Raw genomic sequence first — 19,030 nt, 5'->3', positions numbered from 1 at the left:
TGACCAATAATGGGTATTTTGGCAAAGAGTACAACAACATAGGACAGGATCAACTCTTCCTCTAACATACCCTAGTGAGATCTGGTAACTTGCTGTTCAGAGACAGAGAGAGTTGGAGGCTGGTTTCACATCTGTGCATTTAAAAGCCGTTCCATGATTTTATTCAGTTCCTTTACTGAGACCACTTATAGCCTCAGTAACACCCTGAGACCCTCAGTCTCATTGTTCGTTTCCATTGGACTATGGAAAAACAACTTGCTTTTCCTTGATTTACGTCTGCTGCCTGGCAATTTCAATAGGCACTCTGGCTTCTGGTACTGTAAGAGAACACTCCTTCCCTAACACCTCTCTGGGGCGTATGTTGAATGCCAGGTCACCAGCAGTAGAACCACTATCTGTCCTACCACCCTCTGGTGGGATTTAGAGGTACAGAAGGACATACAGAAACAAACCAAAGAACATGTTACATCTTTTGCAGTCACTATAGCCACAAATTACAGGGAAAACTTTCAGAAAAAAAAAATATATATATTCAGTCTAACACTTTCTGAACCTAATAAATAATGAATGAAGTACTCAGAGATCTAGTAGATTTCCCTTGTATAATAAGCCCAGTGTTTTATATTTAAAAAAACGAAACAAAACTGCTCAAGCTAATGAATGACAGATGTTAGACTTTACTTAGTACTTCCAGGATTGCCTGGAAAAATGTTAGCTCAGGCATTTTGCAAGATTCAAAATGTCAGTCAAACATATCAAACTGTTTGAATGCAACCTGTAACTTGTTATCTGAGTTTAGGGATTACTTATCAAAAAATTATATGAGAAAGCAAAATTATATGTTTTAAGCAAAAGTTGAAACATATTAAAATATATCAAAGCATATAACACTGTTGATATGTTTAAAAGCTATTTGTATTTTACAAAAGTGCAATTGAAATAACAGAGCTAAAGAAAGTATGTACAACACCGATTGCATGAAATTAGTAGACTTAAAAATTACAAGAGATTAAGAACCTTGCCTATTTTCTAGAACCTTTTCTATTTTCTATTACCTAGAGAAATGCCATAGCAGCAGTAAAAAACTCTCTTTTCTGTTATATTGTATGATTCAACTGCTGCTCCACGAGCTCACAAGACCTGATGCACATTTCTAGGATAGGTTAATATTGCTGCAAACTTCTTGTTGTAAATCTAATATCACTTCCTTTAAATCCAGTACCTAAATATAAATTAAGAAATGGATCACAACGATAGCAGGTCACAGTGATACCATGGTGAGGCAAGTGAACGAATATTCAACAAGTGAATTATGCCTATATTCTCTATTTAGTTCAGTAAATAGATGTAGCCTCTTAACTGTTTAAGAAACACACTGTAAAAACACTAAGGATGGATTAAAGGCCACTTTTTAAATGCATTTTGATACCGTGCTACTCAACCTTATAACCTAAGTGACAGTCTATCTTAAGAAGCAGGAAAGGCAGATAGGGCTCTATATCCCATGGACCCTGGTTTTAAAAATAAAAGCCATCCTCTTACAACTTCATTTTATAAACAGGTGAAAATATGAGAACTTTTCCAAGTGCTTCTTATTACAAAATTTAGGGGGAAAAATTCTGTTTCTCAAGAAAGCAGGCACAATGCTTCTGTGACTGGTTGGTATCTCACATTAAAGGAAAACGAGGACATCTGGAAGAGAAAAAAGGTTTAACATTTTTTGGAGAGGAAACTTTGCAGGGGTTTTCCACGAGTAGAAACCGCTCTTCAGTGTAAAAGAAGACTGGGTATGACAACACTAAGTACTGTGTTAAAAGGCCTTTGGGGAAAACTGGTGATAAGCATGTGATAGCCTAGCTAGGGACTTTCAAGAATGGGGGAGGGAAGGCATCAGGACAGGGCTCTGGGTTTTATTACATTTAAGAAGGAATTAAACTGAAGAAGTACCCAAAAGGGGAAGATAATACAGTACTGAAATCCACTATTGTCTGGGGCACTTTGTTTCACTTAAAAGCTGAAAATACAATGAAATCTCACAGAACTCATGACAAAACACGCTCCGGGAAAAAGGCTGAGTTATATAAATAGACAAGAAAGGAAGTCTGATACTGAGATGGCACAGCTGCCCTACAAAGCCCTACACCTTGTCAGAATTTTTGAGATCTCTTGATTAGAGGTCATGCAGGTCAAGCTGTTGGAAAACAGTAGTACCAGTAAGAGATCAGTTCTGTGGCCTTCAGTATGCTGGCCTGCTCCTCAAATCCATTTTGGTCAGTGCAAGCCACACCGTACCCAGCAGGGCTTACCTGGAGTTCAGCTCACTTAGGAAAACTAACTTTTAAAAAACATTAGTGGTTTCCAGACTGTCACAAGCTGCCCCAAAAAGCTCCTGCTCTGTCTTTGCTGTCCACTCTCACCTCAAAGTACACTACCTATTCATCCACAGCGCAGGCTCCTTCACTTCTCTACTGTAACTCAGTCCCTAGTATCCCTGCCTATAGACGTGCCTTTGCACTCCCCAGCTTTGTCACTAGCAATATTTTTTGTGCTTCATTAATACTGCCCAGTCCATAGGTATAGACCACCGTAAAATGAAACCTTAAAAAAAAGTTGGCAACAAAGGAAGTGAAATGTGTTATTCAGCTGGTGGTGATTCCTCTTTGGTAAGTCTAAAATCAGAGTTTTGTTAAGACACTTATTAATGGGCTTTTTCAAAGCACACTCAAAAACAGACAACAACAAAACTGTTCTTTGTTTCTCAGAGTTCTGAGCCAGTGGGTTAATTTAGAAATTCACTAAATTGATGAAGACCTACAGTGTTTCATTTGAGAAATGCACGCGTTTCACAGGTAAGTAATGTGTTCCCAACAAATACTTTGCATACAGTGACAGTGGTCACCATAAAAAGGACCAGCAGGCTAGGATTCTCTATCCTGGTGAAGAGATACCTTAAGAAGGCCTGATGGCATGGAGAGGAATTTCACTGTCTCTTTAGATATTCAACAGAGAGGAGCCATCAATGAACCTAAGAGAAGTTGGGTTATAAAGACGCCCTACAGTCCTATAGAACTCCTTGCCAGATGATTTTTTATTTTCAGAAAATCCTCAAGGAAGGTTGAATGAGGATTTAGAAGAGAGATCTATTGATATAATCAGCAAGCACAGGCCACGAAAGACTCTGATGTAAAAATCTTGAAAACCTCAGCAAACTGTACAAAAGGAATGTGAACAATTATGAAAAGTTACTGGTCTAAATACGATTTTGTCCAGTTGATAATAGATGAACCAGAACCTAATTTCATGGCTTTCAGCCTGACACCATGCTTTATACCACAAAAGGTTTTAGACACACAAGATAGGAAGACAGCACTTCAGATCTTTTAACCCAAGCTTCTGAGGTTACCACAGTCACGGAAAGAGATTTTAGCACGTGGGACACACTCTTTCCTCTTGCCTTTCCCTTTTATAATTTCTCCCTAGAAATAGGCAGCAGGCACTCTCCTTCTGACAGCCTTTCAGCACATTCATTCTTCCCCATTCTCCAGACTTGGAGGTTCTGCTTCTAATCATCTATCCTCCTGTGATGTCTGGGGTGGCAAAAGCTCCTAGAGATCTGGCATGTTTGCACCCAAGCTCCTTACAGAAACAAACCACGTGGGAACTCCTGCGGCACTCTGCTTCTGTTATAGCTCTGTTACATTACTGTCTCACTACAAATACTTTAGCAGATGCAGAGATAATTGATTCAACAGTGTGAGGTTTTGCCCACACTCTGGGGACTAAATGATAGCGGGTGAATCATGAACCTGACTGTATCTTTCTGCTGGCTGTTTCTGGGCGTTCTTCAGTGGATGACCTTATCTCTTTTTTTCTAAATGAACAGAAGTTCAGAAGTTTCTCAAGCCACTCACTTTTACCATAAAAAATTAAAGTACCTCCATTATGACTCTGCATGATTCATGCATGCTTTCTGCAAAAGGTTAAGAGTAAATGCGTTCTTGGGAGAAGCAGAAATGTATTATTTCACATGATTAGTGCTCTCTGACACCCTTAAAATCAATGGCCTTACTGAACTCAAGGGGGAAGGGAAGGGAAGGGAAGGGAAGGGAAGGGAAGGGAAGGGAAGGGAAGGGAAGGGAAGGGAAGGGAAGGGAAGGGAAGGGAAGGGAAGGGAAGGGAAGGGAAGGGAAGGGAAGGGAAGGGAAGGGAAGGGAAGGGAAGGGAAGGGAAGGGAAGGGAAGGGAAGGGAAGGGAAGGGAAGGGAAGGGAAGGGAAGGGAGAAAGGGAAAGGGGAAAGTTAGCATGAATCTACCACACAGACAAATTACTGAGATCATAGATACAGAAGGAAAGGTTATCATCTTTCTTTTACAGGCTTCGTATCACCTACTCTTTCAGCTCAATCCCCAAAGTTTTTACTTCTCTTTCTGACGCATACAGAAAAAAATAACTTTATTCAGCTTATTCCGTCATGCAAGACCTTTAAGCTGACCTCTGTTAAACAAGAGTACTTTTTCAATTTTGAAGTTCACATCAGCACTTAGAAGTCACAATCAAAGCTCGGGGTAATACACTAAGCTGGATGAGACTGGCTCCTTTAGCTTTAGAAGCAACAGAAATGACAAACTGAAAGGAATTTTTTCTGTTCTCAAAAAAAAAAAAAAATCTTCAATTTTTCTGATAAGCAACTGCATTAATTCAGTGCCCAAAATAAAGATATCAAACAGCCTCAATGAATACATTATGTCAGTCTCAGTCTGAATCAGACCTGATAACGCTTTGCTATCAGACCATTTAGTGTCTCATGGTCTTTTGTTAATACTCTATTTGTGCATAAATTCTTGTAGAGAAGAAAAACAACACAGCACCTAAATGCATGCAGCAGAAAAACTTCAGAGCTCTTTTTAAAGCACAGGTGTTAAATAAATAAATAAATAAATAAAAAATTAGCAATAGTCTGTCTCTGGAAAAGAATAAAAATGTAGTTGAGTCCAGTTCTTCAACTCTCCAAGTCTGCAGACTTATAGCCTTCTCTAGAATCGTACTGGTTTGCACCAGTAGAGATTTTGGCTACTCTAAATAGTGTCACTCTCTCTGAAAACAAAACCCCACAAGATCTGCAGTACCACATTACGTTTGTGTATGAAAAGCATCAAAATGGATGACACAATAACTAAATAACACAATATTCACAGTCATCTTGCCATGTAGAATTTCAGTCTTTTAAAGCTGACACAATGACCTCATTGGGAAGTCGGTATCTCAGAATTTCACCTAGCCCACTATAAAAGGGTAAGGTATATTTCTGCAGATTCAATTTTTAATTAAGCAAATGGAAGAACCAATTTCAGGTTTTCTTTTTGTCTTTGATCCAAGCTCAGAGTGCCTTTTTTTTCTTCCCAGACAATGCTGACTGGACAATGTTATTGCAACAAAATAAATTCTCACTAGATATGAGGAAAAAAATCTTCCTCATGAGCGAAGTGCCGTGTTGGGGCAAGACCCAGGTATAATGTGGAACCCCCACCTTGGTGGTTTTCCAAATGCAGATGGATAAGGAGGCCCTGAGTAACCTTATCCATCTGGGGAGTCATAAGCCCCTGGAGCTGGACTAAAAACTTCCAGAGGTCCTGTCCAGCCTGAATTACCAGATGTTATCAAAGTTTGTACTCAACCTACAACACAAAAAAGTGAAATTTTTAGTAAAAAAAAAAAAAAAAAAAAAAAAAGTGAACAATAGTGGGACTGTTTAACCTAGAAAAGAGGAGATTGAGAGGGGATCTTATCAACCTCTACAAATACCTGAGGGGACAACGTAAATAGCACGGGGACAAACTCTCCCCAGTAGTGGCCAGTGATAGGACAAGGATAATGGGTATAAATTGTACCACAGGAGGTTTCATCGCCACTTAAGGAAGAACTTCTTTGTGGTTTGGGTGACAGCACTGGAACAGGCTGCCCAGAGAAAGTCATGGAGTCTCCTTCTTTGGAGATATTCAAAACCTGTCTGGACGCAATCCTGCGTAACATGCTGTGGGTGACCCTACTTGAGCAGGGGAACTGGACTACGTGATCTGTGGAGGTCCCTTCCAATTTCAGCCATTGTGTGATTCTGTGAAATTCTCATCAGTTTGAATGAATTTTACATGTCTTCTGGTATCAGCTTTTATTTATTTATTTTTCCATTATAGTAGCGTCTAAGAATCCCACTAAAAGAGCAGAGCTTTACCACAATAAACAGTGTGGAAGCAGACATAATGAACACTGTTTATCATGAAAATCTTTAAGTAAATACACTGGATGCAATTCAAAATGAAAGTACGCTATCACAGCCCTCCCTGGATAAAGAACTGTACAAAGAGCTGCTTAGTGCAGCTGAATTAAGCAGGCTTACCACAGTTTGTAACATGGCAGTGCCCTTCTCCTTCAGCTTCAGATCTCTCCTGCAAACAAAGGACACTTCCCTCATTCCTTTTGCCAGTGGTTCAGGTCTCCTGGCTCAACCAGGCACCTCAGAAAGATCCCATCCTGCACAGCTGATGGTAGAGGAGATTGTCCAGCTCTGAGGTCTCCTTCCCTTTTTACTTGCAGAGCTACAGCAGCTTCACAGCAACCTCTGCTGCCAAAGACCAGAATCAGATCAGAAATGATGGAACTGCCTAAGCTGTTATCACTTTACATAGAAGCTTCCCCCCACAAACATACACAGTGGAAACAACTAGGTAAGGAAGCACCGATCCATACTAGGGACAAGACTCCCTACCTTCGTCTTGGATAATACTGGTGTAAAACAGTCCTGAAATACCAGCAGCGGCCTGTTTCCAGAACTGTCCCATACCAAGTACAAACCTTGCAGGTTAGGCTTTTGAGGTAATTGTTATTATTCTCAGTCTAACTGTGACACGAATCTTTAACTGATGACAGTTTTAATAAATATCATTACTTATTAAAAAGTAATAAACTTAATTTTAACAACGTTAGTAAATCTGCTGCTTGATTTGAAAGAAAACTCTCATAGCTCAGTTCAGCACAGTACCATCACCCATGGCCGCACTGTCACTTACATGTTTGCTTGAGGAAAAACATAGCTTTACTTGTTTGCTAAAGTTTTTGGTCATTGCAGTAGTCCTTCGTTGTACTGTCTTACAGCAGATACAGCTGACTTCAAGGCAGCTGAGAAAAGAGAAAATCAGTTTAACAGATCTGGTGACAACATCAGTAGTGAGAAAATCAAACTGAACTGTAAACTGGTGGTGCGTAGTACCTTTCAACATCTGACTCAGTGTTGACTCCTTACTACTCTTCTTAGTAAAAACAAAAACAAAATACCAAACAGTGCTTCACCTTCAGAGAGAAATAAGAAAGTGTAAGCGTGTGCCTTGTGAAATCTGTGGGAAACTGTCTCATTGCTCTACACTGGCAGTCCCACACACCGGTGCTAAGAGACTCGGCTGTGTGAGCATGAAAACGAGCCGTGTCACACGCAGCTGAGCAGCTCCAATGCAGGGCACTTGAAGAAAATGATGCAGCTGCACACCTGCTCCAGCCGTGCCTGAACCTGCTCGGGCCCTGACTCACAAGCTACTCCACAGCCTCGAAGCAGCTGCAGCGATGAAACTAGGTGATTCGATCCTAACTCGCAGGAATGTTTTATGTGAGGAAGGACAACGTGAGGAAGGGCGAGAGCTCGCTGCTTAGTACGAACCAAGCTGTAAGGCTTGAATGCGGCGTACTGATGCCACCTCGCCCCTCCTGCGCTGTCTGTACCCTCCTCACCGCCTGATAAGCGCAGTGTGACAAGCGGCGGGCCCTGCCCCGCCCGCCATGCCGCCCCGCCCCGCCAGTGCGCCTCAGGTGCCCGTCATGGCGGCGGCGGCGCAGCTGCTCCGCGGGGCCGCCCGCGCTGCCCGGGCTCCGCCCGCCCTGGCCCGCCGGGCGCTGGGCTCGGCGCCGCCGCCGGGGGTCCCGGCCACCCGGGGCGGGCCGCGTTGGGCGCTGGCGGGGGCGCTGGGCGGGCTGGGCTTGGGGCTGGGGCTGTGGCGGCGGCGAGCAGCCATGGCGGCGGGCGAGGAGGAGGAGGACGAGGAGGAGGAGCGGCTGCGGCGGCGGTTCATGGCGCCGCCCGTCAGCGGGCTGCGGGAGCTGCGGCGGCGGCGGCGGGAGCTGCGGAGCCGCATGGAGCTGCTCATCATGGAGACGCAGGCTGAGGTGTGCCGCGCCCTGGCGGCCGTGGACCCCGGCGCCGCCTTCGCCGTGGACACCTGGGAGAGGAAGGAAGGTGCGGGGGGGGACGGGAGCAGCCCCCCGGGGGGCGGCCGGGTGTGTGTGTGTGTGTGGGGGGGCTGCGGCCCCGGCGGGGCGCTCCCGGCCCTCGGTGACCGGCGGCGCGGTGCTGGCCTTGGCAGGCGGCGGCGGCATCAGCTGCGTGCTGCAGGACGGAGACGTCTTCGAGAAGGCGGGCGTCAACGTGTCCGTGGTGTTCGGGCAGCTCTCCGAGGAGGCGGCGCGGCAGATGAGGAGCAGGGGCAAGACTCTCAAGGCCTCCGCGGACGGTAAGGGGCCCGAGGCTGCCTCTGCGGGCGGTGGGAAGGCAAAGCTCGGCCCTGGTGCTTGTGGAAGCCACAAGGTTGTTCCTCGAGAAAGGTGCTGCAGGAGTTGCTTCTCGTAGAGGTGGAGGGAGAAAACCAAAACGACGCGAAGACCAAAAGGGAGTCGATGGCATTCCTATAGCAAAGGTAGTTCTGAGGCCGGGGTGGTGGAAAGCTGGAGCAGTGCCTTGTGTTTTCAGTGGTCGTCATCTAAAGGATGCTCTAATGTTACCTTTTGGTTGCGTTTTTAGGGCAAGTGTAGAAAAGGTACTTAGGTGCATAAAAATCGTGGACGAGAAGTAAATTTAATTAATAATTATCGCTACCCAACACAATAGATTGTCTTGTAGTGGACCAATAGCTTGGAAACTAAGTATAAATAGTGATGTTCCTTACATTATAATAAATGAAGTTATTTGACAAGCTGAAGACTTCTTTTTTTCTGTGCATCTTTTTACCTAGGAAAACTGCCTTTCTGTGCCATGGGTGTAAGCTCTGTTATCCATCCAAAGAATCCTCACGTTCCAACTATGCACTTCAACTACAGATACTTTGAAATTGAGGAAGCAGATGGTAAGAATTATCAGCCATTGTAACACGTATGATGTGTGACTCTGCATGAGGAAAGTGGGAGTGCATGGCCAGGGTTAGAGGTTAAGAACCAATCCAGTTTTCTTCCCAGGTATGCCAATAACAGGTTGTGTAGCACCACATTTCTTAATCTCTGGGGTTTCAGAGTTATGTTAATGTGCAAGAGGCCATAAATATATGTAAAACATTGAAAGAAGCAACTGTAGAATTTAATAGGAGAAAGGCCTGAAGGACTGATAAGCATTCTGGTCAGGCTATGCAACCGTTGTCTCAGAAGCTGGAAGGACATACTGTCAGAAACATCACTCTCTGTGTTAGTTTTTTCCCCCCTGAGTTTCTGCCACATGCTACTGTCAAAGGCAGGCTTCAAAGCTAGGTGCTTTAGCACCAAGAGGCCATTTGTACGTCAAAGCTTAGGGAGATTTTTCTTTGAATTATATTGTCAGTGTATTAAAGATAATTTCTAACCAATTAGTTACCCTGGAATTATTAATGATGTTTCCTTTCTTTGGCATGCAGTAATGTTTCTAGATACTTGAAGTATCCATGAAGTTTCAGTTTCCTTGTCTTGTATAAGGTGTAACTATGACAATAGGAACTGACAGCCCATTTTGTGAAACTGATACTCCGTGGCATCTGGTAGAGTAACATGTCCAAAATATCCAACAAATAGTTCTCACTGCTGTGAAATTTGTTCCATGTTTTCCTGTTTGTTGAATTACCTCGAACTCAAATTTGTCATGATTGTTTAGGGATACCATTGAATAATGATTTTATTTTGTATTGTTCAAGTAGTTGTTAGTTGTTGGTGAACCACTAGCAATGTATTTCTGTTTGACAGTTTTTAAAAAAATAGAAAAAATGTTGTTTGCCCTTCTCCTATAGGCACTAAACAGTGGTGGTTTGGTGGTGGAACTGACCTCACTCCAACTTACTTGAACGAAGAAGATGCTGTACATTTTCACAAGACTCTGAAGGAAGCTTGTGACAAGCATGATCCGAAGCTGTATCCGAAGTACAAGAAATGGTATGTGGGGAGTGATGTGCTTGGATCCCTGTTGTGGGAGCAAAAGATGGTGTTGGAAACTGTCAGTTAAGTGTGTTCTAGGAAAACTATGTTCTGTTCTGCCTTTTGATAAGTATCAGCAGGCCCTAAAGAAAATCAAGAGATGTGTATTGGGATAAAATGTAGTCTAAAGCAGTCTGCTATTTATGGAGGCCCGAGAGATACTGTTTGGCCATTGCTGCAGTTTTGAAAACTCCATTCCAGTTATTCTGCCTTCAACGTGTCCTTCATTCCTTTTTTTTTTTTTTTTTTTTTTTGGCCAGGTAGGTAAAGAAGCTTCTCTTTTTAATGTAGAAGCTTCATAATTTTGATGGAGCTGCAGTTTTGTTTCAAGTGACACATTCACAGAGTGTTCAACAGCATATTCTCTGAAGATGTGAATTTTGAATGTTCTTGAGCTGAGAGATGCAGTTGATGGGATCCTTTGCTAGTCAGTGGGGGCTTGCTGCTTTGTGTCTGATAATCCTATCTGCTACAAGCTATGGTATCCAGAAGGGAGGGTTAGCCTTTTGTAAGCTACCACATTTTGTCTGAGGACAGGAGATAAAGTGGGTGTTGCAGCTTGGGTGTGAGCCTCTTAGTGTAGAGAAGCACGTCTTAAAACCTTAAGACTACAGTCTGGTTCTCTACGGAATCTTTTTGTGTGCTGGTTCAGAGTGCCTGCCTTAATGGTCAGGTTGTGTGCAGGGAAAGTAGGCTAGCAATGCCAGAGGCAGGGGATCAGAGAGACAGACATCTGTTCTTAGTCTGAGGGCAACTAGACTAATTGTACCCCGTAGACAAAGACGCTGTTCCTAATTCCAGCATAAGCGTTTGCTGTGAACAGCAGCTGTGTAGGGGCATGTGGTTCTCAATGATGGAGTAGCGTGAATCTCCTCTGTGTCGCCCTTGTTCCACTCCTCTCAAACAGGAAAGCTCTTATGTTTACCATGCTGCCTTCCTGATACAGCTTTAAAACTTTCGTTAACAGTGATTGTGGATGGACACATGTATGGCATGCTAGTCTTGAAGGCAGGCATGATCCCCTTGCTGTTGGTGGTTTCTGCTTCCATTTCTACCCCATGTGAAGGCTTGCAGGGCATGGTTGCCCAAGCATGCAACTGTAAGTTGGGTGTGGATACAATGAATCAGGTGATTTATAGTAATTGCATACCTACGCACTCCAGTAAATACAAAATAGATTAATTCCCACCTCATTGTAGGATAAACTGCACTTATTGTTCCATAAACTTGAAAATGAGCTGTGAACAGCCACTGCTAGAATGACTTCATCTTCTACATTTAACCATTACAAAGTCTTTTTCCAAAGAACGCTGCCTCACTCGCTTTTTTTTTCCTGTCCTCTTAAGTGACAGCAGCTTTCTTATCCAGTCTTGGGTTTACCAATTCTTTTAGTTCTGATGTAGAAAATATACATATATATATATATATATATATTTTTTTTTTCACAAGAATGGCAAAAAGAGTAAAGAGATCATCTTTCAAGTTTATTTCACATCTGCCTGAAAGCTGTGCAAATAATCTGGGATCTGCATGTAACCCTGTGAATGAAACCTAGAAAGAGCTCCTAGGGTGAAGTTTTGACATCAAGTGTCCCTTCTCATAGGTAGAGAACGTGGATTGGATCACTCCATATGGAAACATTCGCCACGGTTTTTGAATGTTCCATGTTCAGTGACTGTCCAGTGATACGTAGCTTTTCAGGGACGATTTAATTGGAGCTTTTACTGTGTTTGAATGCAGGAGTGCGTTCCGTGTGGTGTTGTACAGTCCTGCTCTCAGCAGGCAGTGAAACAGTGGTGCAGCCAGCACTGTAGGAATTGACTTTTCGTCGCTATTTCACCAGTGCCATCCTGTGCCGTGTAGCTGTTTGGAGTAATGTTTGTTTCTTTTAATATCGTGGGCCATATCATTAATTGTCTGCTGCCCCTTCCAGGTGTGATGACTACTTCTTTATCAAGCACCGTGGTGAGCGAAGAGGGATTGGAGGCATATTCTTCGATGATTTGGACTCTCCTTCCAAGGAGGAAGTTTTTCAGTTTGTGCAGAGCTGTGCCAAAGCCATTGTGCCTTGTTACATTCCCATTGTGAAGAAACACTGCCATGACGCCTTCACACCAGAGGAGAAGCAATGGCAGCAGCTTCGGAGAGGACGGTGAGTACTGAAGGAGCAAAAGAATACCTGGGAGGTGGATGAGACTGGCGAGAATAAAATGCGCTAGTTCTTCGTAGTTGTGGGGTTTATGTCCTGAAGTTTATTTTTACATTCTGTCACAGTGTAGGTTAAGTTTGCACAAGTGCTCAAAAGCTTGCCAGAGGGTTGCAACACTTCCGTGTACAGAACTATTTTTGATATCCAGTGCTGGGTTGCCAGGGAGGTTGCAGAAGGTACCAGCACACCCTTGTATGTATCCCCAACTCTCCCATATGCAGCAGCACAAGCAACCCATATAAAATGCTACAGTTTCTCTGACACCTTCAAGGAAAAAAAAAAAAAAAGAAGCTCTGTACAAGCAAAGAGGTGCATGTGTCCTGAATCCCACCTTCTCCTGCAGTCCAGTGACATGGGATATAGGACTGCCCTGTCACGAGGAGCATAAGGGTGAAGGAGTCATGCATACTATTCAATAACGAAGCTAAATTCCAGCAAGTCAACAAATATTTGTACCCAAGAGTGTTTTCAGTTTCTTACATATTTATTCAATCTGATATTTTTCTTGGCATTGAAGTAAGTATGCTGTGAACTCTTTGTGAAGGAATAAAGATAAACAGAGGTTTTATTTTTCTGGAATGGTCCAAAGTCTTTAATGTAGACACTTGAAGATGCTTATTACTCTGAATGATTGTTAATGCTGCAAAAGCTTAAGTACATTGGTACGTACTCTCGTCTCTGTCCTGTGATTGTCTAAGCAGGTGGAGAAATGCGAATATACGTGCCCTGTGCAAAAATGAGGAGTCTTGCTGCTTTTTCTGCGAAGAAACCTGTGAAAGTGGCATAGAGGGGACATAAGCATTCAAGTTTAGATCACTGGCCTGCGGTAGTTAGTCAAATAAGCATACATGCTTAATTGGCTAGAACTGTTCCTGGGAGTGCTGGACTCCTGGGATCCATTCTGTAGATGGGATTTAGCAAGCCTGGTAATGTTACAAGAAGAAATAGCTTCTTTAAGCTGCAGCTGGGACTGACTCAGGCTGCCTGTTGCTCTGGACCTGTTTGCAGGTTGTTGAACTAGGCAAAGCTCTTGTTTCTGCCAATAAGAAAGAGCTCCTTCCTTTCTGTTTCTCTGCTAAGTATTAATACCTCCGTACTGGTTGTTAACATAAACCCTACAGAATTGTCACTGCTCTGTCTGCATGCCAAGGGCAGAAAAATGTCCGTTCTGGGACTAACAAGTCCCAGCCAGCACTTTGAAGCTGTCTGACTTTGCTGCTTTCCATACCTCCTCAAGAAACAGGGAAATCTTTTTCTGACCATGCTGCTGATGCATCCTTCAGAAGGACCTGCAGCATGGAGGACAGCATAGAGGAGTTTTTTACATGTATATGGTCGCTTCCAGCTCCTTTAAGGCTCCTCTTGTCTTGATACCACCACATGAGAGGGCTAGTGTAACCAAGCTAAACCTGGTGTCGAGCTTGCTAGCAGGGTGGAGTCCTGGGAGAAATAAGGTCGTACAGCACCATGCACGATACTCTCTGCATAGCTTGTCCACTCATCTGTTAGCTAAGGCCTTACTTCCTATGCTTTGTGCAGTAGCAAGGTTTTATTTTCATTTCCATGCAGAAGATGCTAGAGACAGCCCCAAAACAGGGTTCATTTGACACCCAACACAGCAAAAAGGCTGTTTTTGTTTGACATCTGCTAGCTGAAGAAGGCACAAGCAACTTGTGATTATAAATTTGTTTTTCTGTTGTATCTTCACTACCCATAGGTATGTGGAGTTCAACTTGGTTTATGACAGAGGTACAAAGTTTGGCCTCCTAACACCAGGATCAAGGATTGAAAGCATTCTTATGTCTCTGCCACTGACTGCAAGGTAAGGGCATAGCTGTGTATGGAGTTGCAGGTAGGCATTGTTCTCACTGAAATACTTTGAAGGATTAAATCAAAGGTCTGTTGTGATGTCCAGTCTCTTAACAGTGGTTAGTTCATGCCTGATACAAGAATAGCCAATTACATACAGATGCTTCTCTGCTCTGCTACACTCACCCATTTTCTGCTAATGTGTGGCCTGAATATCTTCTGACAAAAAAAAAAAAAGGTCATTTTAAACGTTTAGTACCCATAGAGGGAATAGGAAAATCTTTCAACAGGTATTTATTTAGTAGCTCTTTGAAACCGTGTGAAATTCTGGCAATACCTTACAAGCCTGTGGCAAGGAGTTCCATGGTTTGTGCACTGTATGAAAAAGAGCTTTGTTTTCTACTTGCACCTGATGGCTTCATTTGACTTCTCAGTGAATAAACAGATTTTCTTCCAAGAAAAAATCTGTTTTTCTTCACAACAGTTCTTATTTCACAGACTTATATTGTTCATTGTCTGTTTTCCAGGCTGACAAGTGTTCCTCTTCTTAGTCTTTGTACAGCAGCTGTTCCACACCTTTCAACGCATTTACCACTTCAGGCTTAAGTTTTCTTTGTCCCGGCTGATCTGGGAATAAGGCTCAGACAACAGAAGCTACATACGTATATTTAAGATGCAGGTGTGCTGCTGACTCATACGGTGGCATAATGTTGTCTTTATTCATTACTCTTTTCATAATCCTAATATGCTATTTGCTGATTTGGAGCAGGCTTTTTCATAGAACTGTTACAATGCCAAGATCTTGTCTGGGCAACAGAAGTTAAATGAGTCTCTCAATGTGTGGGTAACTTTTCCTCTCTGTGCACTACTTTAGATTAATCAACACTGAATTACACCTACCACGTTATTGTTCAGTTGTTTGGCTTGATGTTAGTGTTTTTCAACTACCTTTTTGTTTTAAATTATCTCACTTAATCTCATAGCATCAACTAACTCTGTCATTTACTATTTACTTCCCTTTTTAGGTTGACTTTAGATATGCTGATTGCACAAATTCGTATCATGAATTTAGTGACCTCCTTCCCCTAGCAATGCTAGCTGTCGCTTGCTACCCTTTAACTGTGAGAGCTGTCCTATTCTCACCCTACTGCCAACACCAGATGTGTCCCCAACCTGCTGTTGTATCACAGTCCTACCTCTTGATTTCATGGCTGCAATGGTCTGATTTTGCTTGTTTTCACCAGCATAAATAGCTCACTTCGCAGCATGAAGGGGTCCTTCCTAGAGGGGAAGGAAATGGAAACAGGTTGTACCCATCACTTTATGACTGCTGACACTTTTCTTCCTGCCATGCCTTTTTTAGTTGACTTTTCAGTAAAAGGTGGTCTCTCACCACCTTGGTTTTTAAGCCCAGGATTCAGCAAGGACTGGTAGTGCTTCCAGTCCAGCTTCTAGAAGAACTTGCCATCATGGACAGCTGAAAACATTGCCTCAGGGTCAAGTGAAAGAATATGAAGCTGGCAATTTCCCTCAGGCCTCATGTCCTCACTGTCTTTTGTTGGGGTTTCTTTTTGACCTATTGTCTCATGATACAAGTGTGGCATGAGACTGTTAAAACAGTTTGGAGATAAACCTGCATGTAGGAGGCATTTCTTGTTTTTTGGTTATTTTTTTCCTGTCTTTTCAGAAGGTGGAAAAAAAAAGACTAAGCTAACATTTCTGCTGTATCTTTGCATTACCTGTCTTTAATGAACTTAATGATTTATATGTCATGTGATGTGAGACTATCAACTGTGCATGTAGCACCCTCAGAAAAGGCAGCTGGGCAGTCTGAGTGCATTTCCCCTCTCCCTGCAGGTGGGAATACATGCACACCCCTCCGGAGAGCTCAAGGGAAGCAGAAATCCTGGAGGTTCTCCGCAATCCCAAGGACTGGGTGCACTGACGTGGATTGTGAAGAAGATGGATTGCTTATACTGAGCCATTATGAAAGAACAAGAATGCCTGCGAATCAGCTCATTTGAAGTGCTGCTGCATGGCATTTTAGTATACCTATTTATACTCTTAAATGGTGCCTTAATGATGTTGTAGACTTGTTGTAACTTGCAAATATATAAACTCATAATTTAAGTGTGATCAGCTGATGTCATCTGCTGTTGATGTTGCCTTGTGAAGGACCGGTGATACCCTCCCAGGGCTAGCGTGCATGTTTAGGAACTTCCTCAACAGATTTGTTTGACTGCAAAATGTTAAACTACTATGAAATGTTCCCCCAGTGGAATGAAAGCATTATGTATGCCTACACGGCACAGCTCACTATAGGATAATATTGGGATGATTCTAGAAATACTTTTTTAAAGGAATAAATTTAAAATAATAAAGAATAATATTTGTTATGATTTTAAACCTGAATGTCTGCCTTCTTCACCTTGTGAAAAAGATGTGTATTTTGACACTGTTTTTTTGGGGGGGGGGGGGAGCAAGTGTTGTGAGATGTGCCTCTGTGCCTTTGACTTGACTGACCAGTGAATGAGGGATTCTGGGTTGGGGTCCTGGTTGTGCCTGGTGTGGGGTGAGAGCTGGCTGTCTGCTTTAAGGAGAAGCTGTCCAATGCTTCTCTCCTTAACTCTCAGCAGTGATCAGCTGCAACAGCGCCTCCCCTCTGCCTCTTGTCAGGGTGGGCTGGGACAGGCCAGGAAGCTGCTGAGTGCTGCCCTGGGCTTCCCCTACAATACCCAGGCTGCTCTGATCGCCCTCCCACGGGCACGAACCGTTTTGGGGACGCAGAAAGAAAAAGGCGATCGCCGTCTCCCCGTCGGGGAATCGAACCCCGGTCTCCCGCGTGACAGGCGGGGATACTCACCACTATACTAACGAGGAGCGCGTGTGGGACACGCGGCCGGCCCGCGCCTTCTCTGACGTCACCCCCGCGTGACGCCGCGCGATGGCCCCCGCAGCGCCCCGCCCAGAGGCGCTTTGCTGCAGGGCTCCCGCCGCGTAACGCGTGCCCCCGCGCTGCGGGGCGACTAACCGGGAATTAACCGGGAATTCAGCGGCTGGCGAGGCGCAGCAAAAGCCGGGCATTTGCCCCCCCAGGCACCAAAATGGATCTGGCCCGTACGGGGATCGAACCCGCGACCTTGGCGTTATTAGCACCACGCTCTAACCAACTGAGCTAACCGGCCCGCCTCAGCGCCCGCCGCGCCCCGCGCCGCCCCTCAGGCTGCACACCCGCGGGAGCACGGCCGCAGCTGCGGGGCTGCGAAGGGCTAAAAGGAAGGTGGAGGAACCCCGCCTTTCTCTGCAGGGCGCTGAGGGGCCCCTGGCAGCGTCCCAGGCACGACAGGGAGCAGTGGGCAGTGCTCCGGGGGGCCACAAAATGGCTGGCGCCTCTCCCCGTCGGGGAATCGAACCCCGGTCTCCCGCGTGACAGGCGGGGATACTCACCACTATACTAACGAGGAGCGAGCTGCGGGAGCTGTCGCCCGCACAGCCCCCCAAAAAGGGTCCGGAGCGTCCCGGTGTGTGGGGCTGGAGGGAGACTGTGGGGTAGATCCCCTCCCCAGCAGGGTAGACCACGTATACAATCAAGACACAGTTCAAAAAATAGTCAAGAAATACCTTTGTTTCAGCAGAAAGAAGTTGTTGAGGAGGACATCAACAAATCCAAGCCATTCATCAACCAGCAATGTGAGTTCCTCACATATTTCCTCCTTTGCCATTTCACTTGCCACTGATACCACCTACCCTGAAACGCTATAATAAATATAATACATTTAGGAAGCAATAAATAAATAGACAGACAAATAATTAAACGGCGACTGCACATAGAAAGTATACCACTGTGTGGTGATAATGCAAGAGCTTTCTTAAAACCAAGCAACATTTAACATGGATTATCCAACACTTGCCACAACAAAACAAACAAACAAACAAACAAAAACGATGACAAAAACACAAAGAAACCAACATGGTGGCAAAGTTGCCTCTTGGTGAATGCCTGGCACAAAGAGACTGCCATGGAGCCAGTGTGAGAAAACCTGGAGTTAGAAAGCAACAGGACGGGAAATATCTGATGCAAAAAATGAGCAGAAAGAGACAGGCACACATTACAGAGAAACAGAAACTCCCACAATAAAAGTTTCTAAGTTTAAAAAGTATATTTTATCAGTAAGATAACTGGGGCTTAAACAAAAGTTGAGAGGCGTCCACAAAAAATGTTGAATTAATGAACAGCACATGAATGGCACAAAGGCACAGCCCTAAGAACAACAAACCTAATATCCTCCAAATTCTGTAGGTTTTTTTTTTGCATTTCTTGCCCCTCAGGATAATTGCCACCTCACTAACACAGACCAAGACCTCCAAAACTGTGGGTTTTGGCCCATCAGAGACCAGAGTCCTCAGGAAGCAGATCAAAAGAGTCTGGGAAACTAAAGCAAACCAACCATCCCAGTGACGGATGGCAAATGCCTGTCATAGCAAAATGTGGATTTTATACTTCAAAATACTTCAGTCTCACTGGCTCACACCACCTCACAAACATACATGTAAAGGATTTTGTTAAAATTTTGAGATAAAGAAACAGTATAACAAAAAACACTAGTCAGCAAAGAGCAAAACTCTAAGGTCTACTTTATGTTTGTTGGAGTATGTAGCACTGCTGCACCAGTATGCGTGATGCTGTCCGAAAACAAGAACAGACTAAATTTTAGCATCTAGCTAGTACATGTCAATCTTAAACCTTTCATGTAAAATAAAATC

At 43.9% G+C, this 19,030-nt stretch overlaps 1 protein-coding gene, 1 long non-coding RNA gene and 3 other non-coding genes across 5 annotated transcripts in view; 1 reads left to right on the top strand and 4 right to left on the bottom strand.

Moving 5' to 3' along the window:
• The first annotated feature begins 7,809 nt into the window (after positions 1-7,809).
• On the top strand, positions 7,810-16,672 carry CPOX (coproporphyrinogen oxidase). The gene is made up of 7 exons (XM_027449557.3): positions 7,810-8,278; positions 8,406-8,552; positions 9,051-9,161; positions 10,065-10,206; positions 12,182-12,400; positions 14,175-14,279; positions 16,124-16,672. The coding sequence occupies exons 1-7, from the start codon at positions 7,825-7,827 to the stop codon at positions 16,209-16,211; spliced, it is 1,266 nt and encodes a 421-aa protein (XP_027305358.2). The 5' UTR covers positions 7,810-7,824; the 3' UTR covers positions 16,212-16,672.
• Positions 12,400-19,030, bottom strand: part of LOC119717521 (uncharacterized) — a 9,078-nt gene continuing 2,447 nt past the window's right edge. Inside the window, exons 2-3 of the long non-coding RNA XR_011803349.1 lie at positions 15,463-15,547; positions 12,400-13,227 (exon numbers count right to left, since the gene is read on the bottom strand). This is a non-coding gene — a long non-coding RNA (uncharacterized lncRNA). The remainder of the gene's footprint in view (positions 13,228-15,462; positions 15,548-19,030) is intronic.
• On the bottom strand, positions 17,075-17,146 carry TRNAD-GUC (transfer RNA aspartic acid (anticodon GUC)). The gene has a single exon. It is a non-coding gene; the product is annotated as a tRNA-Asp (tRNA).
• TRNAI-AAU (transfer RNA isoleucine (anticodon AAU)) lies at positions 17,378-17,451 on the bottom strand. Its single transcript has one exon. It is a non-coding gene; the product is annotated as a tRNA-Ile (tRNA).
• TRNAD-GUC (transfer RNA aspartic acid (anticodon GUC)) lies at positions 17,659-17,730 on the bottom strand. The gene has a single exon. It is a non-coding gene; the product is annotated as a tRNA-Asp (tRNA).

The sequence above is a fragment of the Anas platyrhynchos genome, chromosome 1 (genome assembly GCF_047663525.1).
Source record: "Anas platyrhynchos isolate ZD024472 breed Pekin duck chromosome 1, IASCAAS_PekinDuck_T2T, whole genome shotgun sequence".
Taxonomy (NCBI): Eukaryota; Metazoa; Chordata; class Aves; order Anseriformes; family Anatidae; genus Anas; species Anas platyrhynchos.
This window is presented reverse-complemented; position numbering and strand designations above follow the sequence as displayed.